Below are 22042 nucleotides of genomic sequence, written 5' to 3'. Positions count from 1 at the left end.
GGGGGGGAGTGGCAGTTCAAAGAACTCTCCGCACTGGGGAAGGACAGGGGGAGGGGAAGAGAAGCCTGCAGGATTCCAGCATCCCTAGGGTACCTGCCTCCTGACGAAACCGAGCTCTGCTCCAAACTGGAATTCCCAGCTGGTCCTGCGAACCAAGGAGGCAACTTTTCAGCTCGGTCTAGGAGCCCCGAAGGTTACAAAATAAAAGCTTCCTCCTCTTATTTTGAAGGACGAGACGTTCCAGCTGCCCCAGCACCGGCCTAAACACCCTGGTGGGAACGCGAGGCACACCAGGGTCTGGGCCCCAGAAGCCCAGGCACCCCACAAAGCCGATTTCGGGGAAGGCAGGGACAGACGGTCGACGTGTTTCCCACGGGGCGGCCCGGGGGCTTGGGCCGGAGGCTGGGGAACGTCTCCTGTGAATAAAGTTCTCGGTCGTGTTTCCGCGGCGTCTACACCCTGGGCCGCGTGCTCGCCGGGAATCGTGTTGTTGTGAGAGCGAGACACTCACCTGACTCTTGGACCGGCGCCGAACCACAACGTTGTTTACATCCCTCTTTTCTGGAAAGTCGCGGGCCGCCGGCGAGTGAAGAAATGAAAGTGAAATCAGCTGACGGGACAGCCGTCCGCACACACGCCCCGACCTTCAGAGCGCCGTGGACTCGGGCCCGAGCGCGAATGCGAGCGGGGCCGCCGCCCCGGACCGCGTCCGCCCGCTCGGCCCGGCTCCCCCGGCCCCTCCGGCGCCTGCGGCGGGGGCGCCTGCGGGAAACCCGCGCACCCCGCCTGCCCGCCTGGCCGTCCGCGCGCTGCGCCTCTTCTGCGCGTAAGTACCTGGCGTGCGCGCGGCCCAGCTGGCCTCGGCTCGCTGCGGAGTTGCTCGGGCCTTCCCCATTCTCGCAACGAGCCCGGGCCGGGATTGGTGGTCCGTGTCGGCGCCCCCCGCCCCAGGACCTGCCCTGCCCTGCCCGCTCCTCCCTCCTTCCCGCAGCTCCCTCCAGCACCTTCCCGGGCGCCTCCGGCCCCGGAGACGGTGCGGGAGATGCAGGGTCCCCCGTGAGAAACAAACGGCGGCAAGGGTGAGCGCTGGGGGCTCGCACCAAGTCTGTGCAAATAAGTGTGGGTGGCCCGTGGGGTGGGCTGCTCAGCAGAAACGGGGCAGGCAGACAGGAGCGGATCCCCGACTCGCAGGAGCTCAACTGTTCCTCGAAGTTCCAAAAAACACACTTAAAATCTTTAAAAGACGCACTGCCGGCCAAGATGGTCATAAAGACCCGTGTTCTTGATCGCAATATTACAGGGCCTAAGATTTTTCGGACCCTCTGTTTATTAGACTACATTGCTTCTCATGCCTTCATGGAAATTCATGGTGGGATCTTGGTGCTGCTGGTGCTTATCTTAAAATATCTTAATATGGATTGTTTCCTTAATAACGTCCGTTATACTTCACCTGTAAAACCAAAGGCCCCTTGGGGAAAGAAAACACACACACGATCCTTCTTTCCTTACCTCCTGTCAGCTAGTGTGCATTTTTCAGTGTCGTCTCCTTAGGCCCTATCCCTCCCCGAGCCCCAGACCTGAGACTCCTTTCGTAAGACTTCGGATTCTACGCATACTCCCTTCTCCGCCTTCTTTCCAGCCAACTCTTGCCTAATCTTACCTGATCATGAAGGTTGTTTATGTTTGTTTTATGCATTTCACTTTTACTTAAATACAACACATAATTCTGAAAATATTTTTAATGTAAAAAGGGAACGTTGTCCATAATGCCACCACCCGGAGGTAGATACCGCGGCTAACATTAACATTTTAGAATGTTCCCTTAGTCTCTTTCTTGCAGTCATACTATAGAGTGTGACTTGAGACGTGACTTTTCTGAAGTCTGCACAGTTTCATCGCCTTGATGTGTCATAATTTAATTCCAATGGTGGGCATCCGAGTTCCTTCCCATTTTTCGCCAAATACTGTGATGAACATTCCTGTATATAAATCATTGATTGCATTTCTGATCGCTGCCTTAGGATAAACTCCGAAGTGGAATTACTAGGCCAGAAAGAAGGATTTTGAGGGGTTTCGGTGCATATTGCCAAATTGCCTTCTAGAAAGTTTGCACAAATGTTTAACCATTCCTACCATGACTGCGTGAACACGGCAGCTTTCCCATGCGTTCTGTGGCAACCAACGTTTTCATCTGTGGTTTTGACAGGGAAACTCCGAGGTTCTTTGACTTGGCATATCTTTGCTTACATGACAAAAGGTATAGACTTTTTTCTTGTTAGTTAATGAGATAGGGTGATTTACATAAGAATATATATTTGGTTTTTATTCCCCTTCTTGGCACAGAGCTCCTAAAACCCTTGGAATTTCCTAGGTTATAATAGAGATAAAGGTGTCTTCTCTTTATTCCTAACAAGCTCCTTTCAAGCACATCTGCGTTTATGTTAATGAGCTGAATTTTGGCAAATCTCTATAGATGGGGTTTGGTTGTCAGGGGAAGCAACCTCAGGAATAGAGGGGAACTTTTAGTCTCCCCCCCCCACCCCGGGAGGCAGACTGGCTGGACATTCAATCAATCACCCACATCCAGTTGGGCCCAGTGCCCAGTGATGTCATCCATTGGGCCAGGTAACAAAGCCTCCTCTGAAGGAAGGGAAGGGGGGGTGGCTTATGGGACTGAGCCCTTTGCTTATGGGTCCTGACACTCTCCCGTAGATGGTGTCAGAATTGAGTTAAATGGGGCACCAGCTGGTGTCGCAGAGAACTGTTTGGTGGAGGGAAACCCACACATTTGGTAGAGAGTCTAAAGCTACGGTGACCTATTTGGCATTCCTTCTCTTCTGAAATGTCTTCATAGTCTTTGTCCATTTTCACAAGGATTGCTTTTCTTACCTACTTGTGTGAGCCTTTGGTATATTAGTAATAGTAATCATTTCCTATTTATTGCAGATATTTTCCACTCTCATTGACTTGTAATTTTATTTTGTTATATAGAAATGTAACTTCCTCAATGGTTACGTCTGTATAGTTTTTTCGTGATTTCAATTTGCTTTTAAGTTCAAAGTGTTCTCAGTCGTGAATCTTCACTTTTTTTCTAGATCTTTTCTTTTTTTTCTATCTTTTTTTCCTCTTCATTACATGTCACACTTGGATCCACGTGAACTTTATTTTGGTATGTGGCGTGAGACAAGGACTTCAACTAGTTTTGTTTTCAGTTTCGCTCACGGACTGCTTCAGTGCTAGTTAAGGGAAAACCTTCCACTGAACTATGGTGCCACTTTTATCACATGTTCACTTCCTCTGTGTGGCTTTTCTGAGATAGTCTGCTCTTGAGCTGTCCATCCCAGTACCCCTGGGGGGGCGACCATTCGGGGGTCTGGGGCCCAACTTCCAGTTCCTGGGATCAGTGACTCCAGCCTGCCGTAGGCCCCAGAACGTACGTCTTCAGCGACTTAATAAGTGTAACAAACACCTGCAAATTGAATCCTGGAATACATCAGCAACTGGGGCTCCTCAGAGCGTGGCGCCCGGGTTCACACCACCTCAGCGTTGTCAGTCCTGTCAAATGACAAAATGCAAACAATTCAGTCATGGCTTTGCCCTTCCTTGATTTAAGGGACAACAAGCCGCGGACTGGGGGGAGGAGAGCTCCTCACAAGCATGGAGCACGGGGGTGGGATGTGGGGCAAGAGCGAGCTCTGGAGGGAGGCAGCAGTGTGGAAACCAAGGGGCATGACTGGAGGAGGCCCTGCTGTGCGGGGTAAGGAGAGCGAGTGGAAGTGCAGTGGGAGGGTCGTGCTGGGTGTTAGGTTTCCTCAGCGGGTGCTTCCCACGCCGGCTGACTTAGGCTGCGAACTGGGACCTGGGCTGGGCCCCCGCCGCGGCCTCCAGGTTGTGGTCCGGGGATATACGAAGAATTCGCTGCGTCAGCCCAAACCCAGCCGTTGGGAGGTAATCCCGAGACGCCCAGCGCTTCTGTGAGGAGCTGCCGTCTGTGTGCTGGGCAGCAGTAGGGCAGCAGGGTGCTAACCGGGCGGAGGGCGGAGGGCGGAGGGCAGAGGGCGGGAAGGAGCAGCGGCCTCCACCCTCTCCTCAGGCGGCCAGCCCACACCAGCCCGGAGACAGACTGGGCGGAGACGGGCTTTCTCAGGCTCCCAGATACTGGCCCTGAAGGCTGGAGGGGGAGGCCCCATAGCATCTGCTATTCAGTTTGGTGGGGATTTGCTCTTTTGGAGTTATTTTGCACGTGTCTTGAAGGCCTTTCATATGTATTACAACCTTGCCAGGGCAGAACCCTATCCTCCCGTGAGGATGGATGGAGGTGAAGTTCCTGGGAAACCATCTTTCCGGCCAACGCTAAAGATCTCTTGCAAAGTTTAAGGTCTAGGTCTTGGTGACTGCCGATTATTCTTTACCTCCTCCTCGTCTTGGGTGCAACTACATTCGAGTAGGCCTAGCTGCGGCCCGCAGGGCTTGCAGGCAGGATGCGTGTGAGGTAATCCCTGGACTTTGCCCCGTCTCTCTCAAATCATGGGAATAGGGACGGAGTTAATGGCACACTCGGTTAGAAGGATAGAATCCACGCCTGTCACCCTGGCCTACAAGGCCCTCAGGAACCTGGGACCACTCACCTGTCCAGACTCATCGCGTCCCCTCTCCTCAGTCATGGGGAATCTGTTCGTCTCCCAACCAAGTGTTTATAACTACTGCACTGTCTCCCGGGAAGGCTCTTCCCCGGCCCAGACCAAATGTCTCCTCCACACGCAGGCCTTCCCTGACCCACTGATCAAGACTAACGGCTTCCTCCTGTCACCTTCTCTCCTTTACTTCATTCTGTTTATTTCCTTCCCAAATCTTTTCAAAAATTATAATTATCTTTTTTAAAAGTATACATACCATTGGCGTTTGTCTCCCCAACCAGAAGGCAAGCTCAGTGAGGCCAGGCCCCTGCTTTGCCCTGAGTGCTGATTCCTCAAGGCCTGCGACAGAGGGAACCATCCAAAATGTGCCATTCATGGCGTCACAAGAGGAAACCCTGGCCTCCTCAGTAGGAGGGGGGCTGTGGCTCTCTATCGGGATTGTAGGAGGGCTGGGCAGGAGACCAAGAGCGACAGCCAACGGCAGTCCTAGTTTCTAGTATCACTTGCCTTCAGACTCGGCTTTGGGTCCGGTGAACCTTAATCTTAGGCTCCTGACAAGCAGCTCTGGGGTCCCAGCACTGAACACCCAACGCAGATGGGCTGGAGGTTCTTCTGAAGGCCCGTGCTCCTTCTGAAGGATTGTTTCTCCCTCTGAACTGTCTTTGACCTTTGCCCCCAGCTAGATCACCTGCTCGCGAGGGCTAACTAATAAGCCACAAAACAAATGAGCAAAGAGCCAGGGGACGTGACTGGAACCACTGGAACAGCCTGGCTGAGGAGCTCGTGTACGTGGAGGTCTTGAGACTGGTGGTTCGGACGCTATGTGCAGTCTCGTGCTGACGCGCGGTGCTGGGTCTGCGGGCGAAGCTGCTTTCGTTTACGTGCAAATTCAGTACATCGAAATGTTACGCATTGCATAAAAAGCTGACGTCGCCCCCCCCCCTCAGAGCACAGCGGGGACCCGGGCAGCTGCACCCCCCCTCCCCCACACACCACTGCGGCCCAGCTTTGAAAACTAAGAACGTGGGATCATATTTCCGCCAAAGGAAATATGACACATTTCCCTTTCTTCTTCCCTTTCTATTTTTGTCAGAGCCACACCCCAACCACGAGTGATCCTGACCGTGCTCAGCCAGGGAGGTGTTAGTCCGGGCCAGTCACCGCCTCAGAGCCCTGGGCTCCCCGCGGGCTCTTCCCGTCAGGTTGTCTGTCTGGCTTTATTTCACTCACATTTTCTCCTAGCTTCGCTTCTCTCTCCGTTCACGAGGCACTCCCAGGCCTCCTCCGCTCCCGGCCCTCACCTCCCTCTCCTCCGGACCCCGCTCCCCGCGCCATCAGCGTGAGCCAGGCACCAGTCTGTTGGTGTGGACACAACTGCCACGTGTCGGTCTCACGACAGCGCCCAGAACAGGCCCGCGATGTTCCAGGTGGGGACGGAGGTGCGGGAGGCCGCGCCACATGCCCAAGCTCACAGCACCGAGCCCAGGGGGGTCCGGGGAGTGGCTGGCTCTAAGGCCCGTGCTCTTCACCACCACGTCCCTGTGTGACGCTCTGCAGGTGAGCACCAGCGCCGTCTGTCCCCTCCAGCGTCTGGCCGCTGCCGGGCGGTGTGGCCCTGTGCTTGACTTTCAGAGTTTCCGTTTTCTCTCTGTGGTAATCACACTTTAAATAGTACTTCCGAGGTCATGTTCCACATGCTTTACATAAACTACCTCATTTAATTCCTATGTCTACAGAGTCAGTTCTATTAGACGCATTTTCCAGATGAGAATCACAGGCCCTGGGATGTGAAGTACCGTAGCTGGTAAGCCGTAGACCTGGGATTTGAACCCAGGACACACAGCTGCCAAGTCTGTGCCCAGAAGCCTTATCCCACGTTGTCCCCACTGCGTGGAGCACGAACGCTGACGACAGGGAGCGCCAGGCCCCAGCACGCACGTGCTCGGCTCCACGGAGCCAGGCTCCACAGTGACGACCACCAGCCTGCCTGCCAGACGTCCCCACCACTGGCTGTGGGAATGTGGGGGAGTTCCTGACCCTTACTGAGCCTCGTGGTCTCCTCGGGGAAGATGGAGACAAGAACCATAAAGCTGCTCCCACGGGGTTGCTGTGCGAACTTCAGAGAGCAGCACCCACTCCGTGCCCAGCACAGAGTACAGGCCCACGGGATGCTGAAGTCCACTCTTAACTAGCAGCAAGCGCAGCCAAAGCAGATTTCTTGCTCGATGCATTCCACTGATCAAAGAGAATTCTCGAAGCAACTTCTGCTCGCTCATATTTCTGCCAAAGGAAATATGATACATTTCCAACTTTCTTAAATCATTAAGGAAAAGGAAGGCTGGGAGGTGAATTTGTAACCAGTAACAACCTAGTAACCCACCTGTTTTCTCTTTCAAGCTTCTGTTCTGACAACAAAATGATACCATCCAGGTTCTGCCGGGCAGTCCCGTAGGCCTGGTGGCGACTGCTTCTGGCAGAGCTGGGCTGGGGGAGGGAGCCGCTGCCCTTGACCTCAGCTGTCCCCACATCTCCTGTGTCATCCTCTCTGTGCTCTTGGTGCTCAGCTCTGGAAACTGGTGGCTTGGATGACATATGTGAGAAAGGAGAATCTTGTAGGGAGCTCGCATTTAGGAAACAGGAAGAATCAAGAGAGAATGGCCAGAAGGAGGAGAACCAGGACAGACAAGTAGGTGGAAAAAATAACCACAGGGAGGAGTTTGAGCAGCTCTGTGTGTCCCATGGATGTTCACTCACTCATTCACAAGTCACTCAATAGACATGGGGGGGGGGGCTGCCTTGTGCCTGGTGGCCCTGGGTATTGGGGACATAACAGTAAAAGATAGATTTTGGGTAAACAGCCAGCCAGCTAACCATAGATACATAAAAATGAGCAACAGATAGAAGTCCTGGCCCTCATGAGTTTACATCCCACTGGGGGCGAGGGTGGGGGAACAAGAAAAGGCTGAGAATGGGAGACTAAAAAAGCAGCGGAGAGAGCAGGAAAGGGCCCCGGGGAGCGCCCGGCTGCGGGAGCGGTCAAGGTGAAGATGCTAACCAGGGGCGGCCTCCCTGAGAAAGGAATACTGGAGCCCAGAGACCCAAGGGAGGTGAGGGAGGGAGACGTGTGACAACAGAAGAGCATTCCAGGCAGAGGAACTGGCAAGTGCCAAAGTCCTGACTTGCCTCAAGTTCTTGGAAAATACAGCGGAAGCCACCATAGTGGAAGCTAGTGGGGGAGGGGGCAAGAGTAATTATAGGGGAAGTCTGGTTCCTAAAGGAGCAGCAAGAGGCCAGGTAATTGTTCATGTTGTCATGAAAAGAGGGCACCATTGGTAGCACACTGCAGAAGACATACAGCCCTCTAGGGAGAGCATAGGATAGCATTCCTGGGGGAGGAAGTCGGAAGTCCGGGAGGCCAGTACTCCTGGAGGGGCCACTCTCTGTGGGCACCCCATGCCCTGCCGTAGGCCACACTTCAAGGGTTTACTGAACACGCAGTGAATGGAACAGACTTCCCGCGGCTGGTGGACGAGTGGTCATCTGGCAGGGAAGACGTGCAGGGGTGCGCTGTGAGGCCCCCTCCGGGCGTCGTGAGTGACGGAGGCACGCAGGTGTGCCTCAGGTAGATGGTGAGAGACCTAAGCCCCAGCTCTATGGAACGTCTGGGTACTGGGTATCATTAGACTTGCAGGCAGGAAGAATGAATTGGGGAAAAAAAAATAGGGTGAGGGTGGGTCTTTATGGTTGTTTTTATATAGGACAAAGTAGAGGAGAAGGGAGTGTTGTGGGAATCTCAATCATTGGGATAAGACGAAAGTGTAATTTGGAAAAACCATGAGTAGAGCAGTGACATGAGAAGTAAGCGTCTGATCAGCATCGGTGTACAGTAGAGTTCTGCAGGGGTGAAGCTGGTGGGTATGTTAGCGGATCACAAAGACGGACCAAGTACGCTCCGGAGACGGAGACCGGAGCTACCGACCCTCCTCTATCAAAGGGAACAAAGACACTAGGACAGTTTGTAAAGTTTCTTTTGATTCCATGACTTCAGGAGAGGGCACTTCAGGGGTCTTGAGAAGCAAGCGCCAGGGGCAAGAGACGGTGGTTCACCAGCATCCGCCTCAGCGTTATTTCTAGTCTTACAAAATAGCGTCAAACACCGTAACACAGATGTGTACTCACGCTATCGTGGTGTTTACAAAGCGGGATACAAATATTTATGCGAGCCCAACTGTGTAAAACGTGTTGTTAAAGGGTGGCTATTTCTACAACCCGAAGTTATAGATGATTTTTGGTCATTCGCCTATTTTTCTAGTTTTCTACAATCAGCATCTATTGCTTTATTATAAACAGGAAGAAGTTCAGCGGAAAAGGGCAGCAGTGACTCAGCAAGTCTCCCGGGTTCCCCTCTGAAGGAACCGAGGCTTATTGTGAAGGGGAATTAAAAAGCTCCTGGTGGCAAGACCGTGATTACTAGGATTGTTAAAAGCCAAAAAAGCCAGGGTGGGCTCCTAGGACAGCGGGGGGAGAAGAGTGCCATGGGCTTTTCCAACCAAGCTTCCATATGCTTTCACTATGAAACGTTTACACCAAGAAGCTAGGACCAGCCTCCAGCCTTAGTCCACAAGATCCCGAGGTCTGTCCAGATGTCCCACAGGACACGTGCAGCAGCCAGCCCAGCGCTGTGCAGAGTGTGTCCGAGACACAAAACACAGCCCCTCGCCTCAGACAGCTTTGCTGGCTTGTTAGGCTAGGTGCATGGTATGTATACACGAAATTGCTAAAGGATGCCACAGGGCGCTTCCCTCCTTCCCCCCTTCCCTCATTCATTCATTCACCCCCCCCCCCAAAAAAAGTTCCTCGTGTGTCTCAGGCACCATTCTGGGGATAGAATGGATAGCAAACTAGATGGGGGTGGGCGTCAGTAGCATTTAGAGGCAGAAAGCAGGTAGGACCACAGCAGTCAGGGGGTGCTGAGAGAGTGGGCAGATGGGATGGGGCAGCCCGAGCACACGCTGGGCTGAGCACAGCAAGAGCGGAGAGCACGCGGAGGCCCCCCTCACAGGGAACTGCAGGGGCAAGTTCAAAGTGGCGCCAGGTGGCCGTGACCCCGAGCTCCAGGTGAAGGAGCTGGGTCTGAACTCTGTGCCTGTAAAGAGTGGGGACAAGGGAAACCAGGGGCAACCACCTTCCCACAGGCCTGCTCCTGGGCTTCCCAGCTCCGGTTTGACTTGTTTTACTCTCTACTGAAAACCCCCCAAAGGGCAGCTGAGAAAGAGAGGAAATCAAAACCAAAGGCCAAGCACAGAGCAGCTACCAACCCCTCTTCTGAGGCCCGCCAAGTCTTTTTCGTGGAGGGGGCGGCGGGGGGTGGGGTGGGGAGGGTCGGTCTGTCTTCAAGTCGAAAATGCTTAATAGTAGCGATCTGCTTTGAACCCAAGTGTAACAGGCCTGAAACAGGGGCAATAAGAGGGAGCATTCGTATGAAGCCACCCCCGCTCCCACCCTCTTGGTCCTAAGCAATGGAGGCAAGTCAAACCTCATTTTCTACAGCACGCTTATTCAAACTGGGGTTCTAGCCCTGGAAATCCACTCCACACCCTGATACCTAAATCCACTAAAAACACAGGTACAGGTTTTAACAAACTTTGTTAAATACGCAAAACCATACAAAACACCTTCCTGCTGGGGATTCCCCCCATCCCCCTGCCCCACACTCCCCCCTCCCCAGGCCAGACTGGTTAGAACCCCTCCTTATGCTAATCTCACAACCCATGGACTAAAGACGCCTTTGTCATACCTGGTAAATCTTGCTGTCCTAAGTACCAGGGCTCCAAGAATGTCCCAGCTACATTCAAACAGGGCCTCGGCCTCCTGGGTTTTCATTAACTCAGGCCTCCAAAGACTCCGGTCAGGTCAGTATGTGCTGCAGAGGTAGGGGCCTCCGCGGGGAAGCCCCCCCCCCCCAACTCTGAGCTTCCCTGCCGAGCTCCCCTGAAGAAGCCATGGGCAGAGGCCTGTGTCCGGATACTCATGCGTTCAAACTTCATTGCAGACATCGGTTCACGTTTCTGTTCTCACAGTCACCGGCCTCAGCCCCAGGCAACGTCCCCAGCTCTAGATCTTTATTCTTGTTGTTTGCACCCACTCGGGTCCTCCGAATGGAGCCCCTGCTATAGAGTGAGCGCTTGCGTCCTTGCACAGGTTGAAGCTTAACCTCAGTGCGATGAGCGAGGAGGCGAGGCCTCTGGGAGGTGAGTAGGTTGGCAGCAGAGCCCTCATGAATGAAACGAGTGCCCTTGTTAAAGAGGCCCCCAGAGAGCCCCCTTGTCCCTTCCACCCTGTGAGGACACAGCCAAAGATGTCCATCTATGAACCAGGAGGTGGGCTGCCCAGGCACCAAATTCAGCCAGTGCCTACATCTTGGACGTCCCAGCCTCCAGAGCTGTGAGAAATACATGTCTGCTGATCTAAGCTGCCCAGTCTGTGCTGTTCGGTGTAGCGGCCCAAGGACAGCTCCCTCTCCCTCGGGCCGGGCCCATATCCTGTTCCCAAGTACGTGTTCTTTCTCTCCCTCTGGGCACATTCTGTTCTTGCAGAACAAATAAGGGATGTGGTCAGACACCCCTTCCTTCCAGTCAGCTGTGGGAACGAGGGAGGGGCTGCTCCTCCCCAGGGGTCCCTCTGGGTTACACCGGTGTCCCGAGCCTCTCCCCCTCTCCCAGGGGCCACCGCTCACCTCACTGCAGGATGTGCCTGGGACGTGCCTGGGCGCTCCTTTCTGTGCACTCACCGGGTGTCACTCTGTAGTGTGTCCCCAGCACCCGGCGTCTTCGAAGGCCAGCAGTACTGAGCTCCAAAGTGCTCTGGGCTCTCAATGGTGATTTTATTCCATAACGGAAGACTTACAAATATAAAGGTATTGTATGCAGACGACTGGTGTAGAGGCCAATTTGGAGAAGTCCTTCGGAGTAAAATCAGAGTGAAAAGATTTTTCAAATACGATGAGGAAGGTGTATACTACATTAGAGGGACTACCATTAGTTTTCTGCAGGTCAATTGGGCAATATGCAATAAAATCACCAACAAATATTTCTAGCTTTGACTCAGGGACTGTACTCTTAGGTATCTAGCCTAAGGAAAAATCAGAATCTTACAAGCATCTTCCCTGTCAATTATAATGGTGAAAAATGGAAACAATTTATCTGATAATGTCATGGATAAATCTACGACATGAGCTATTAAGCAGCCATTAGCCACGTTTCTGAAGACTATTTAACAGCTTTGAAAAAAGGTTCACAATATTCAGTGAGAAAATCATTGTGGTCAACCGTATGATTTAAAAATACACCACCAGCACAGAGGAAAAAAATATTGGTAGAAAAGTAAGTGATTCTATGTATGCGGTGGGATAAAAGGTTATTTTTAATATTTTTTCCTTTAAAATTTATTTTCCAAGATTTCTAGAATTACTGTTGTCAGGAAAAAATCATAGACAAGAAGTAGGGAGTACGACTGTGTGATTTCATTACCAGGTGGCCTCTTGTCCTCACCAAGTCCTGACTCCCACAGCAGAGCAGGTGAGCTCACAGAGCTCCTCAAGCCCAGCTCATGTGTGAGAACGCGCTCCAGAGTTTCTAGAACAACCAGTGCCTGGCCCCAACCTCAGAAGTTCTGACTTGACTGGTCGGGGTCCCACTGCTGGTGGTTCTTCCAGCTCCTGGGTGGTGCTGCTGTCGCCCAGAGAATGACGGATCCCTGTGCCTTTAGCACCGTCCTCCCCCTTCAGGCCCCCAAGGACCGAGAGGCTTCTCCTTCCCCGCCGACAAGCCCACCCTCGTCAGGATCTGAGAAACTCCCTCACAAACGTTTCCAGTGGCATCTGGTGCTGAAACTGCAGCAGAGCCCTGTTCAGAGGGCAGCACTCAGCCCGTGTCAGGCACCCCCAGTTCCCCGGGGGGCCCTTACCCCTGAACTTGGCCCAGATAGGCGGCTGGGTCACCAGGTGGGTCCTGCCTGGAGGTTCCCCCTAACTTCTCAGTCCTGCTGGGTTTGGAAGGGAGGTTGCCATAGGTGTTTATGGAATTCCAGAAGGGAGAACACGAGCTTGGGAGGAACCTGGGAGGGAGCCTGGACACTCACAGATGTGACTTCCCTCAGGTACCCGCAAGGCGACCGTGCAAAGCGCAGGAGAAAATGACCATCCGCAGACCAAGGCGGGCCGAGCAGCTGCTGTTTCTGGGCATCATGGTCACCACGGCCGCGGTCATCTCCCTGCTGTTCTACGCTCTCCTCTGGAAGGCCGGCAACCTCACAGACTTGCCCAACCTCAGAATCGGCTTCTACAACTTCTGCCTGTGGGACGAGGGCACTGGCTCCCTGCGGTGCCACCAGTTCCCTGAGCTGGAGGCCCTGGGCGTGCCGCGGGTTGGCCTGGCCCTGGCCAGGCTTGGTGTGTATGGGGCCCTGGTCTTCACGCTCTTTGTCCCCCTGCCTCTCTTCCTGGCCTGGTGCAATAGCAACGAGGGAGAGTGGCAGCTGGCGGTGGGCTTCCTGGCCATGTCGTCCATGCTGCTGGCCAGCGGCCTGGGCCTCTTCCTCACCTACACATGGAAGTGGATCAGGCTCTCCCTCCTGGGGTCTGGGTTTCTAGCTCTGGGCGCGGCCCAGGCCTTCCTCATCCTCTTGCTGATGGCCACAGTCGTGTTCCCTCGGAGGGCAGAGGAGAAGAGCGAGCTGGACAGCTGCTAGTTGTGTCTAAAGGCTTACGTGTGATTGCAAGAGTTCAGTTTGAACTATGCTCAGAGAAAGTGCCAGAAAACTGGGGCTGGTATGCCTTCCCAGCCTGTTTCATAGCAAATGCCGAGCTTAAGCCCTAGCAGACGGGCCCCACCATAGAGAAGTTGGGGTACCCGGTGTCAAAAAGACCAGGAGGCAGCAATGGCAGGATGACCTCTGTGCAGGGTTGTCTGTCCTATGGGACTTCCAAGGTTCTCAAGGACACGCCCAAGCCACCTAGCTCATTGTCCCAAGAACTGATCTGAGCAAGCCATTCTTACTTCATCCTCAGGATGATGGGGAGAGGATTCCTGTCACGAGGCCTGATTTCCAGGATAATTTGCCAAGTGTCAAACTGGAACTCAGTGAAGGTTTATGTCAACAAACGGGGAACATGATGAGACAGCGTGCACCTCGTGTCCCTTGGGGCCCTGATCGGCAAGCTCCCTCTCTCTGTGGTGGGTGTGATGTGATGAGCCCCTCTCCCCTGATACCACTCCCGAAGGCAGAGGGATTCACTCCAGACAGACCCGTGGGCACAAAGAGAAGCCTCAGCGTCTTTGAAGGCTCTCCTGGAAAGGCTCTTGGACCCAAAACCAGACAAAGCAGGGGCGTCAGTGGGCAAATCATTCCTAGCACGAGCCCTGGGAGTTGGGAACAGAATACACCAACTCCCCAGGAAGGAGAGGAAGGTGAACGAACAGTCCCACATACGTTTGTGGAGGCTGCCTCTCTCCACTTCTCCACCCAGAACTGCAAAGGATAAAAGCACAACCTTCGCCTTGGGGAACGGTTTGTATTTCTCAGCACGTGTGTATCGGAAAACCTGGACAGCAAACGACTGCCTCCTTCCATGCCTGTCCAAGCCACACTGAACAGACAGAAATACGGACTCGGGCGTGTTCTCGTCTGTAGGGTCTCCTGCAGGCTCCTGTCCCACTCTCGCTTTACAACGGCCCAGGGGACGGAGGCTGAGCCGCCAAGTGGAAGGAAGGTGGCAGCGTGGGGGGCGGATCGCAGGCAGAGCACTGTGGGCAGGACATCTGCCTCCCGGGCTGCATGGGTGACGGGAACTCGGTTTCATATAGCTTCCTCCTGAGGGAGAGATCACGCCGACTAAACTGTCGGAATTCCAGTGAACGTAGCAGCCATACATTTTCTTCTTTCAAATTAAGTTGACTCTTGGTTCCAGTAAGTGTGACCCCCACGTCCGCCTTTTCCCCGGACCTGGAAGTGAATAAAGTCAGACCCTCCGAGCTGAGGAGGCGCAGTGCAGAGAGAACTTCTGATGGTGGCTCATTCTGATTCCTCACTTCCACACACTCAGCACGACAGCTCCAAGGCCCAGACCCTCCTGGGCTTCCCTTCCTTGTGGCATCTGCCAGCCCAGGGAGGGGAGGACTGGGCCCCGTCAGCATCCTGGGGCAGGCCCCGGGCCGGGAGGGGAAGCCGGCTTCCCTCACCGCCCCGGGCAGAAAGTCCTGGGAAGTCTGTCCCTTAGCTGAAAAATATTTCCCTGACGTATTTTAACATGTCCTCGTCCTCGTCCTCCTCAGGGCTCCTGCTGCACGCAGAGTCAGACCCCGTGTGCCCCTGAGGAGGGCTGAGGCCTGGAGGAAGGGCGTCTTTCCCATTGTCCTCATCCTCACTTCTACTCCCAGGAGAACTCGGTGACAGAGTTAAGCAGGTTGGGGACAGCTCTGGCTTATCAGCGCCAGCCAGAGTCGGTGACTCCCAGGACTTTTCCTGTTCCCGGGCCTGCAGGGGTAGGAGAAATGACAGGCAAAACAGACATTATGTTATTTCCCGAGGGAACGCGGGCTTATCTGTCAGTGATGCAGAAGCCACCGTGAAGGCAGCGTGTGACCGGGTCAAGCACCCCTCCCCAGTCAGAGCCTCTCCTCCCCCTCCCCACTCTCCCCCCCCACCCACAGCTCCTGAAGAAGTCATGACCGATGTGGGAGAGACGTGAGCAGGGGCCTGAGGAATACCAAGTAGAAAAGAAAAACAGGAAAAACCTATCTGGAAAGGCAGGGTGACAGAATGGAAGGAGCAGGGGATACAAAACTTGAGTGTGAGCCTAAACTCTGTCACTTATTGGCGGTGTAACTAAGGGGAAAGCCCTGCGCCTCAAATTCTTTATCTGTAAAATGGGGATAATACCGGAAATAACAATCACTAGGTGATGGCAAGGATTAAATGCGACAATATACGAAAGTACCCAGTCAACTACAAAGCACTACACAACACTAAGGTGGCACAAGTACTATTCGCTTCAGAAGCCAGGAGACTTGGGTGGCATTCGGCTGAGGAGAAGTACAATGGTAAGAAGTCACCTCACCCAACTGAGACCCTGCAGAGAACAGAAATAGGTAAAGACTTCCGGCCCCTCCACATTCCAGCACAGAGTCACCCCAGAGAGAGCTGCTCTCCCTCCCAAGGCCAATCCCTCCCCAGGCGTCCAGCCCCAAACATTAAGTCACACCTCACATGGGGAGAGGCCAAGGGGAGCGCGACCTTGAGAGAAGTGCTAGACAAGGGCCAGGTGGAAGAAATGGGATGCCAGACGACGGGGCTCCCCAAGGCCACCTGAGAAGGCAGGGCGTCTCTCTTATTGCCATTAACCAAGGGCCCAGTCTAGTTTCTGGTCCTCAGAGTTAGAAGAGACACAGTTGACTTTACCTCAATCAGGATCCCCAGAGCGACATCTACCATTTCAGCTTCACTCATGCAGTACACGGTCCTCACAGTGGTGAGTCTGAAAGGAAGGCACGATGCTAAGATGGGGACAGACGGGTCTCCGGTCTCATGAGGGGGAAGAACATGAGAGCAAGAGCCACATCCCCAGGCCTTCCCACCCGCTGCCACTTTCCAATCTGGAAGTAGGGCATGATGGCCAGCTCCTGACAGTGCCCCACACACCAGCAGATCAAACAGACATCGGGCCAAGATGTGACTGACAGCCACCCGCACCCATGACCACAGTAAAGCAGGACTGTGAGTCAGAAGGGAGGTGGGTCAGTTAGGACAACTTAGAAAAGGAAGAGTCAGGGAGGGGGGTGAGGGTGTCTGAGAGCTTGGCTGATGTGTGCAAGCCAGAGGGAGAGCACTGCCTGGGAGCTGACACTTGAGGGTCTGGCCGTGGAGATGCATGCGCAGAGTGGGGTCTGTGAGGGGAGGGCTCACTTCACCCCTCCTGACCATGCACCTGCGGGCTAAAGAGGTTTCCGCAGGGCTGAAACACCTACCCACCTCCCTGTTCCAGCACTTGGAAGGCTCAGCCCCAGCAACTGTGATGCCCCCAATCCCTCCCTCCGATTCCCTGGGAACCCAACCAGAAGTTGCCCCACCTTGCTGCAGCACACCCCTGCAATGCCGCCGGTCTCCTCCCCTTGGGGGTCTTCACTGGAACCTTTCTCTTCTCGGCCTCCTGGGCTGTCATCCATGTGGGAAGGACCCTCTTTTTATCCTCAGATTTTAAGTCTCCCATCTCTCTTTTCTCTCCTGAAGCTGAGTCAGGGCCCAGGCTTAATGACTTGCTTTTCTAATTCAGGACAGCAAACCCCACTCTCATCACACCAGGAATTACAGGTGTGTCCTGAATGGGAGTCATGCTGTAATTCCTACAAAGAACAAAGTCCAGTGAATTCTAAGAAGTTAAAATATTTCCAGTCATCAGCTGTAATTACTGGTCAGGACAGGCCAGAGAGCAGGGCCCAGGAGACTAAGATAGGACATTCCCCTTCTCCCTGCCATCCAAGATGCTCTCTGTCCCCAGGGTGCCCAGCCTCTCCTACCCTCAACGTATCTCTCACCATCTCTCCCTCATCTCCCCAATTTCAGACTTCTCATTTCCTCTACCTTGGTGTGGTTACAGAGAACCCCAAGACCATTTTGATTCACGGTGAGGTTGAATCAACCAACACTCCCTCTCTTAATCCAAAGATAATTCTGGCTGGCCAGATTTTAGCCAGCAGTAGGGATCAGGGACCACAGCTGGGGCTGGCTCCGGATGGAGAATCCCGAAGGCCCCTGGGCAGCCTCTCATCTAACCTGGTCTCTCTTCTCCCCTCCCCCTGAAGCTCAGCCCCCACCCTGGGGCTCAAAGGGTACAAGTCGAACCCTTCCACCTGGCAGTCAACCCCGAAAGCAGCTCAGGGTTCCGCCTAGGGAGGATCTTACTGGAGCAGAGGTTTGCCTAGAAAAAGGCCAGCCACGAGTAAGAGATCCGTCTCTGCATCATCATCATTTATTGCTCATCGAGAAGGCTGTTTACAACTTAAGAAAAAAATGAGCAGGACATCATCCTAACCTGTCTGGCCAGAGGACAGACCTTAGCCAACGTACCGTACCTCGTTGCTGTCAAAATTCAGGCAACGGTAATAGTCCCCCAACTACAAGAGCACAGCTAGCCGCCAGGCATACGGACATTTATTCGACCCCGAGGCAGATATTATCAAGCCCCTTTTAGAAACAAGGAACTGACTGCAATGTGCACAAGGTTACAAAGAAGTTTGAAATAGCCAGCCAGGACTCGCACCCGGATCGTGCCGGCCAAACCCTGTGCCTAACGGCCGCCGCGCCGCCGGGGCTCCAAGGAGGGCAGAGGCCCGGCCGGGAGGGCCTGCGAAGCCAGAACTAGCCCGCGCTGCCTGCGGGAAACCCGGCCCCGCACGCTCGGGATGTGCCGGCACTCCCGAGCCACCGCCCGCCGCTGCCTCGGGGACCCTGCGCCGCCCCGGCCGCGCGCGGCAAGACGAGTGCCAACCTGCGGGGGGCGAGAGCGGAGGGGCAGCACGTGGACCTGCACGCCGGGCCTGGCTGCCCACGGGAGACGCGGGACCCGCGGGACGGAGGCCGCCCAAACGCTCGCTCGCTGGCTCGCGGGCCCGGGGCTCCGGGAAGCGGGCGGCAAGGCAGAGCTCAGCCCCAAACAAGCGATCCTCCAGCCCGGCTTCCCGCCTCCTGGGCTCACGCACCGCTCTTGGCTTCCGGGGCGGGCCGGAGAGACGGCCCCAGGCGGTGGTGGGGACCCGGCCCCGCCCGGCGCGGCCTAGGCACTTCCGGCCCGGGCCGCTGCCCGAGCGGAGACCCGGCGCGCCCCCTGCAGGCAGCTGGCGCCGTCGGCGTCCATGCCCGGACCAGGACTCGCCTGCTGTTGGTCTGGCGGCCTCACAGTTCCTCCTGGACCAAACTCTGCTTGGGCTCCTCCGCTCTCATTTAGGCCCTGCCTTTGGAGCCTTCCTGCCCCTCTCTGCATTGTCCAGTTTTAGCAAGCATCCTACCAAGTCATTTTAGCCGGGACTCCCGCCCCCCAATCCTGATCACCCTCACATTTGGGCGGGTTCCTCATCGTTCACCAAATTCCGGGTGATGTCTTATCACCTAAATTGCTTTCAGCAAGAATCCTGGTGCTGGGTTTAGCCAGAGCCCTCCCCCCGACCCCTACCCCCTTACCCCTGGTGTTTCCTCTTAGCAACTTTTCATCCACTGCTGCCACCCTGCTCTTTGGCTATCAAGTCCCTTTCCTTGCTGCATCCAGAGTTAAGCCTGGGGGCTCTCCCCTACTACAAAACCCACTGGAGTACCCGCCTTTGAATAAAGTCGGCCTTGATATTTTTAACTGTCATGAATAATTTTCTCTTTAACAGTCCCCAAACATGGCTCCATTTGCTCCATTTCAACTCTCCCTGCTGGGGGTCCACATCCCAGGGGAGGGGGCACAAGGTGAGCCCCTTGGGTGCAGAAGATATTAAAGCCTCTGTTTCTGTTGTCTTAAAGGAAGTAGATGTCACTAATACTGAACAGAGGGAGGGGCGCCTGGGTGGCTCAGTCGTTGAGCCTCTGCCTCTCTGCCTTCGGCTCAGGGCGTGATCCCGGAGTCCTGGGATCGAGCCCCACATCGGGCTCATCCGCTGGGAGCCTGCTTCTTCCTCTCCCACTCCCCCTGCTGTGTTCCCTCTCTCGCTGGCTGTCTCTGTCAAATAATAAATAAAATCTTAAAAAAAAAAATACTGAAGAGAGGGAGAGGGAGCAGGGCATCTCCACAAAGCTTCCCAGGTGTCCTCGGTGGTCTGTGTTCAGCCTGGTGCTGAGCACTGCCGTGGACACATGGAGCTCGCATCTAGTTTTAGTTAAAATCACACTCAGCTTACAGCAGGCTAAAAGAGGCGAGCAAAGAAACCTCCAGGTCACAGACATGATAAAAAAACACAAGCATGACATAATAACTAGGAAGATCAGTAAGGGAAGAAAGGGATAAAGAAAGGGGGGGTAATCAGAAGGGGGAATGAAGCACGAGAGACTATGGACTATGAGAAACAAACTGAGGGCCTCAGAGGGGAGGGGGGTGGGGGAATGGGATAGATGGGTAATGGGTAGTAAGGAGGGCACGTATTGCATGGTGCACTGGGTGTTATATGCAACTAATGAATCATTGAACTTTACATCAGAAACCGGGGAAGTACTGTATGGTGACTAACATAATATAATAAAAAAATTAAAAAAAAAAAAAAAAACACAAGCATGAGCAGTCACAGGTGAACCTTCTCCTGCCTCACTTTGAGGTAAAAGGATGATCAGAACTGAGCGTCTGGCCCCAAAATGTGAAATTATCAAGATCCCTTTGAAATGTGGTTTATAACAAATCCGAGAATGGGGTAATGATTCTCCATGGGCCAGAGGTGCACAACAGGGGAGCTCCATCCCAAGCTTGGGGGATCCGGATCCTGAAGCTCTCTTCCAGCTGAGTGGCGCTTCGGGTCTCTCTAAAGCACTTTCACCCGCTGGGCCAGGATGGTTTAACCCAAGCAAGGCTTACGAAGATAAAGGTTTCAAGTCACAAAACCAACCTATCGTGCACTGGGGTCGTTGAGCTGCAGGCTGAACCTGGACTCTGCCTCCAGTCTTTTCTGGAGGGCAACACCAAGGGGACAGGCCCTGCCTCTCTGGTTCCATTAAAAGTATTAGAACTGCTGCCCTCCAGGTCCTCTGCTCTCAAGCCAGGACAAACCCAGGTCTAACTGGCGAAGCATCATTTTGTTTTGTGAATAAAGGAACAGGAAATACTTGTTCTTAGTGGAATCGCTCCCTCCATATTTGTCTCCCTAAAACCACTTCCCACCACCAGCTGAAAAAGGAGGTCTGAGGAACAGGAAACCTTTGCATCTGCGTGAGCGGCTTTCTGTTTGAAAGGAGAGATGCCCAAGCGGGGATAGAAAACCCGAGCTGTGGGATCTGGACAGGCCGGAACCAACGGCTCAAGTGCTTTGAACTCCGTGCTCCCAGGCCCAGCAGAGGTGGCAAGCACAGAAAGCAGACAGGTCAGGTCGGAGGACAGCGAGGGGGAGGCCCCGAGGGGCTCTCAAGCAGCCCTGGCCAAAGCCGGGGGGGGGGGGGCAAACTCATACCAAGTACATAGGCTGGGCTGAGCTGTACTGGCTTGATGGCTTCCCGATAAGCTCCCCTTGCCGAGAATGGGAGGAGTCTTGTTGGGGTTCTGGGCAGGTGCCAAGCAGCTCTTGTGAAGGAGAGGGAAATTCAAGTTTGACATGACTGACCGGAGGATGCGAGCTCATCCTGAAGGGGTATGGGCGGCACAGGGAGGAACACCAGGGTGAACACAGCCTGACCGCACTCAGGATGGAGTGAAGGCTGGGGAGAGACAGGCCAGGAGCAGGCAGGTTTGGCCACCGGTATTTGCTAATTTCAAAAGGTCAGAGGTGAATGGGACTTGGGTTTTTTGTTTTTAGTCAGTGTTGTAGTTTTGTGTTTTAGGCAGTGTGCTGTGGAACCCCACACAATCTCAAGCCAAAGTCAAAACAAAAGGGAGGTGGGTGTTCGGCCCAGAGCATAAAGGAAAAGAGAGAAGACAGAGCTTTTCAAGTGTTCTTTGTTTCTTTGCAATCCTTAAAGACATTTTGGTAACCGTGGAGACCATATAGAGCAGAGAGAATGGGTAATAAGAGAAACTGAAACAAAACTTTGAAGCTAAACAGTGAATACTCTCACTCAAATGAAACACATGATGGCTTCTTAAATGTCCTACAGAATCAGTGGTGGAGATAATCTGCTGTTTCAATGCAGAAGATGGGGAAAATTGTAAATGGAGAAGTCTTGGTTTTCTTCATTTGAAGAGAGGGTTACCAAGGTAGAAATAGGTAAAAATGTGTAACTACTTATCAGTCTCTAGTGTTCTCATAATCGAGCCACATAAATCCCTACTTTTCTTCCAAATGCCAGCAGAATGGGAGCAAAGGCCTTAGTACCCACTTACCTTCCAGACATAGGTAACTGCGAGTACCCCCCCCCCCACTCCGGACTTGCACCACCAGAACTGGGCTAGAGCCCAGAGAGGCCCTACAATGACTGTTCCGAGCATCTGGGCAACAAGGCCACCCTGCAAGTGTCAGAGCTGGAGACCCATACCTCGCCCACCTCTGACGAAAAGCAAGCTTGGCCCGCTGGCCCCGGTCCTCTCACCATTCACCAGCAGAGGGCGCTGGCGGCTCCGGCCCACCTCAAAGATGCGAAGGTGACAGAATGAGTGGAGCCCCAGTGGCAGAGGGACGGGGACACCCAGGTGGATTGGGCGGCTGGAATCAGAGGCCTCAAACCCTAACCTCATCCCG

At 54.0% G+C, this 22042-nt stretch overlaps 2 protein-coding genes and 1 long non-coding RNA gene across 6 annotated transcripts; 1 reads left to right on the top strand and 2 right to left on the bottom strand.

Annotated features, from left to right (window-relative positions):
* Positions 1 to 730: 730 nt before the first annotated feature.
* TMEM140 (transmembrane protein 140) lies at positions 731 to 14687 on the top strand. 2 transcript variants are annotated; one of them, XM_040643979.1, is made up of 2 exons: positions 731 to 826; positions 12795 to 14687. In XM_040643979.1, the coding sequence occupies exon 2, from the start codon at positions 12831 to 12833 to the stop codon at positions 13383 to 13385; it is 555 nt and encodes a 184-aa protein (XP_040499913.1). In that variant the 5' UTR covers positions 731 to 826; positions 12795 to 12830; the 3' UTR covers positions 13386 to 14687. The 2 variants fall into 2 exon arrangements, with proteins under 2 accessions (XP_040499913.1, XP_008705817.2); XM_008707595.2 differs by lacking the exon at positions 731 to 826 and adding an exon at positions 12370 to 12639.
* Positions 1725 to 11438, bottom strand: LOC121105802. Of its 3 annotated transcripts, none has more exons than XR_005838480.1 (3): positions 11374 to 11438; positions 4894 to 7217; positions 1725 to 3555 (listed from the first exon to the last, which is right to left on the bottom strand). It is a non-coding gene; the product is annotated as an uncharacterized LOC121105802 (long non-coding RNA). The 3 variants fall into 3 exon arrangements; XR_005838481.1 differs by lacking the exon at positions 11374 to 11438 and having other exon boundaries at positions 4894 to 6917; positions 7018 to 11188; XR_005838479.1 differs by lacking the exon at positions 11374 to 11438 and having other exon boundaries at positions 4894 to 11188.
* CYREN (cell cycle regulator of NHEJ) lies at positions 14189 to 18415 on the bottom strand. Its single transcript, XM_040643980.1, has 4 exons — positions 18181 to 18415; positions 16763 to 17035; positions 16095 to 16170; positions 14189 to 15170 (listed from the first exon to the last, which is right to left on the bottom strand). The coding sequence occupies exons 2-4, from the start codon at positions 16900 to 16902 to the stop codon at positions 14910 to 14912; spliced, it is 477 nt and encodes a 158-aa protein (XP_040499914.1). The 5' UTR covers positions 16903 to 17035; positions 18181 to 18415; the 3' UTR covers positions 14189 to 14909.
* Positions 18416 to 22042: the final 3627 nt, after the last annotated feature.

This window comes from Ursus maritimus, unplaced genomic scaffold (genome assembly GCF_017311325.1).
Source record: "Ursus maritimus isolate PB19 unplaced genomic scaffold, ASM1731132v1 scaffold_3, whole genome shotgun sequence".
Classification (NCBI taxonomy): Eukaryota; Metazoa; Chordata; class Mammalia; order Carnivora; family Ursidae; genus Ursus; species Ursus maritimus.
The sequence above is the reverse complement of the archived record's forward strand: the minus strand, read 5'-3'. Positions and strand labels throughout refer to the sequence as shown.

Bases quoted from the DNA above. Each gene is read 5' to 3' on its own strand.
- CYREN (XM_040643980.1), bottom strand. From the start codon at position 16,902: ATGGGAGACTTAAAATCTGAGGATAAAAAGAGGGTCCTTCCCACATGG. The intron at 16,171-16,762 runs GTGGGGCAACTT...CCTTCCTTTCAG, and splicing joins CAGGGGTGTGCTGCAGCAAG to ACTCACCACTGTGAGGACCG. The intron at 15,171-16,094 runs GTAAAGTCAACT...CTACCCCTGCAG, and splicing joins CTCTGGGGATCCTGATTGAG to GCCCGGGAACAGGAAAAGTC.
- TMEM140 (XM_008707595.2), top strand. From the start codon at position 12,382: ATGACGGATCCCTGTGCCTTTAGCACCGTCCTCCCCCTTCAGGCCCCC. The intron at 12,640-12,794 runs GTGGGTCCTGCC...GACTTCCCTCAG, and splicing joins ATAGGCGGCTGGGTCACCAG to GTACCCGCAAGGCGACCGTG.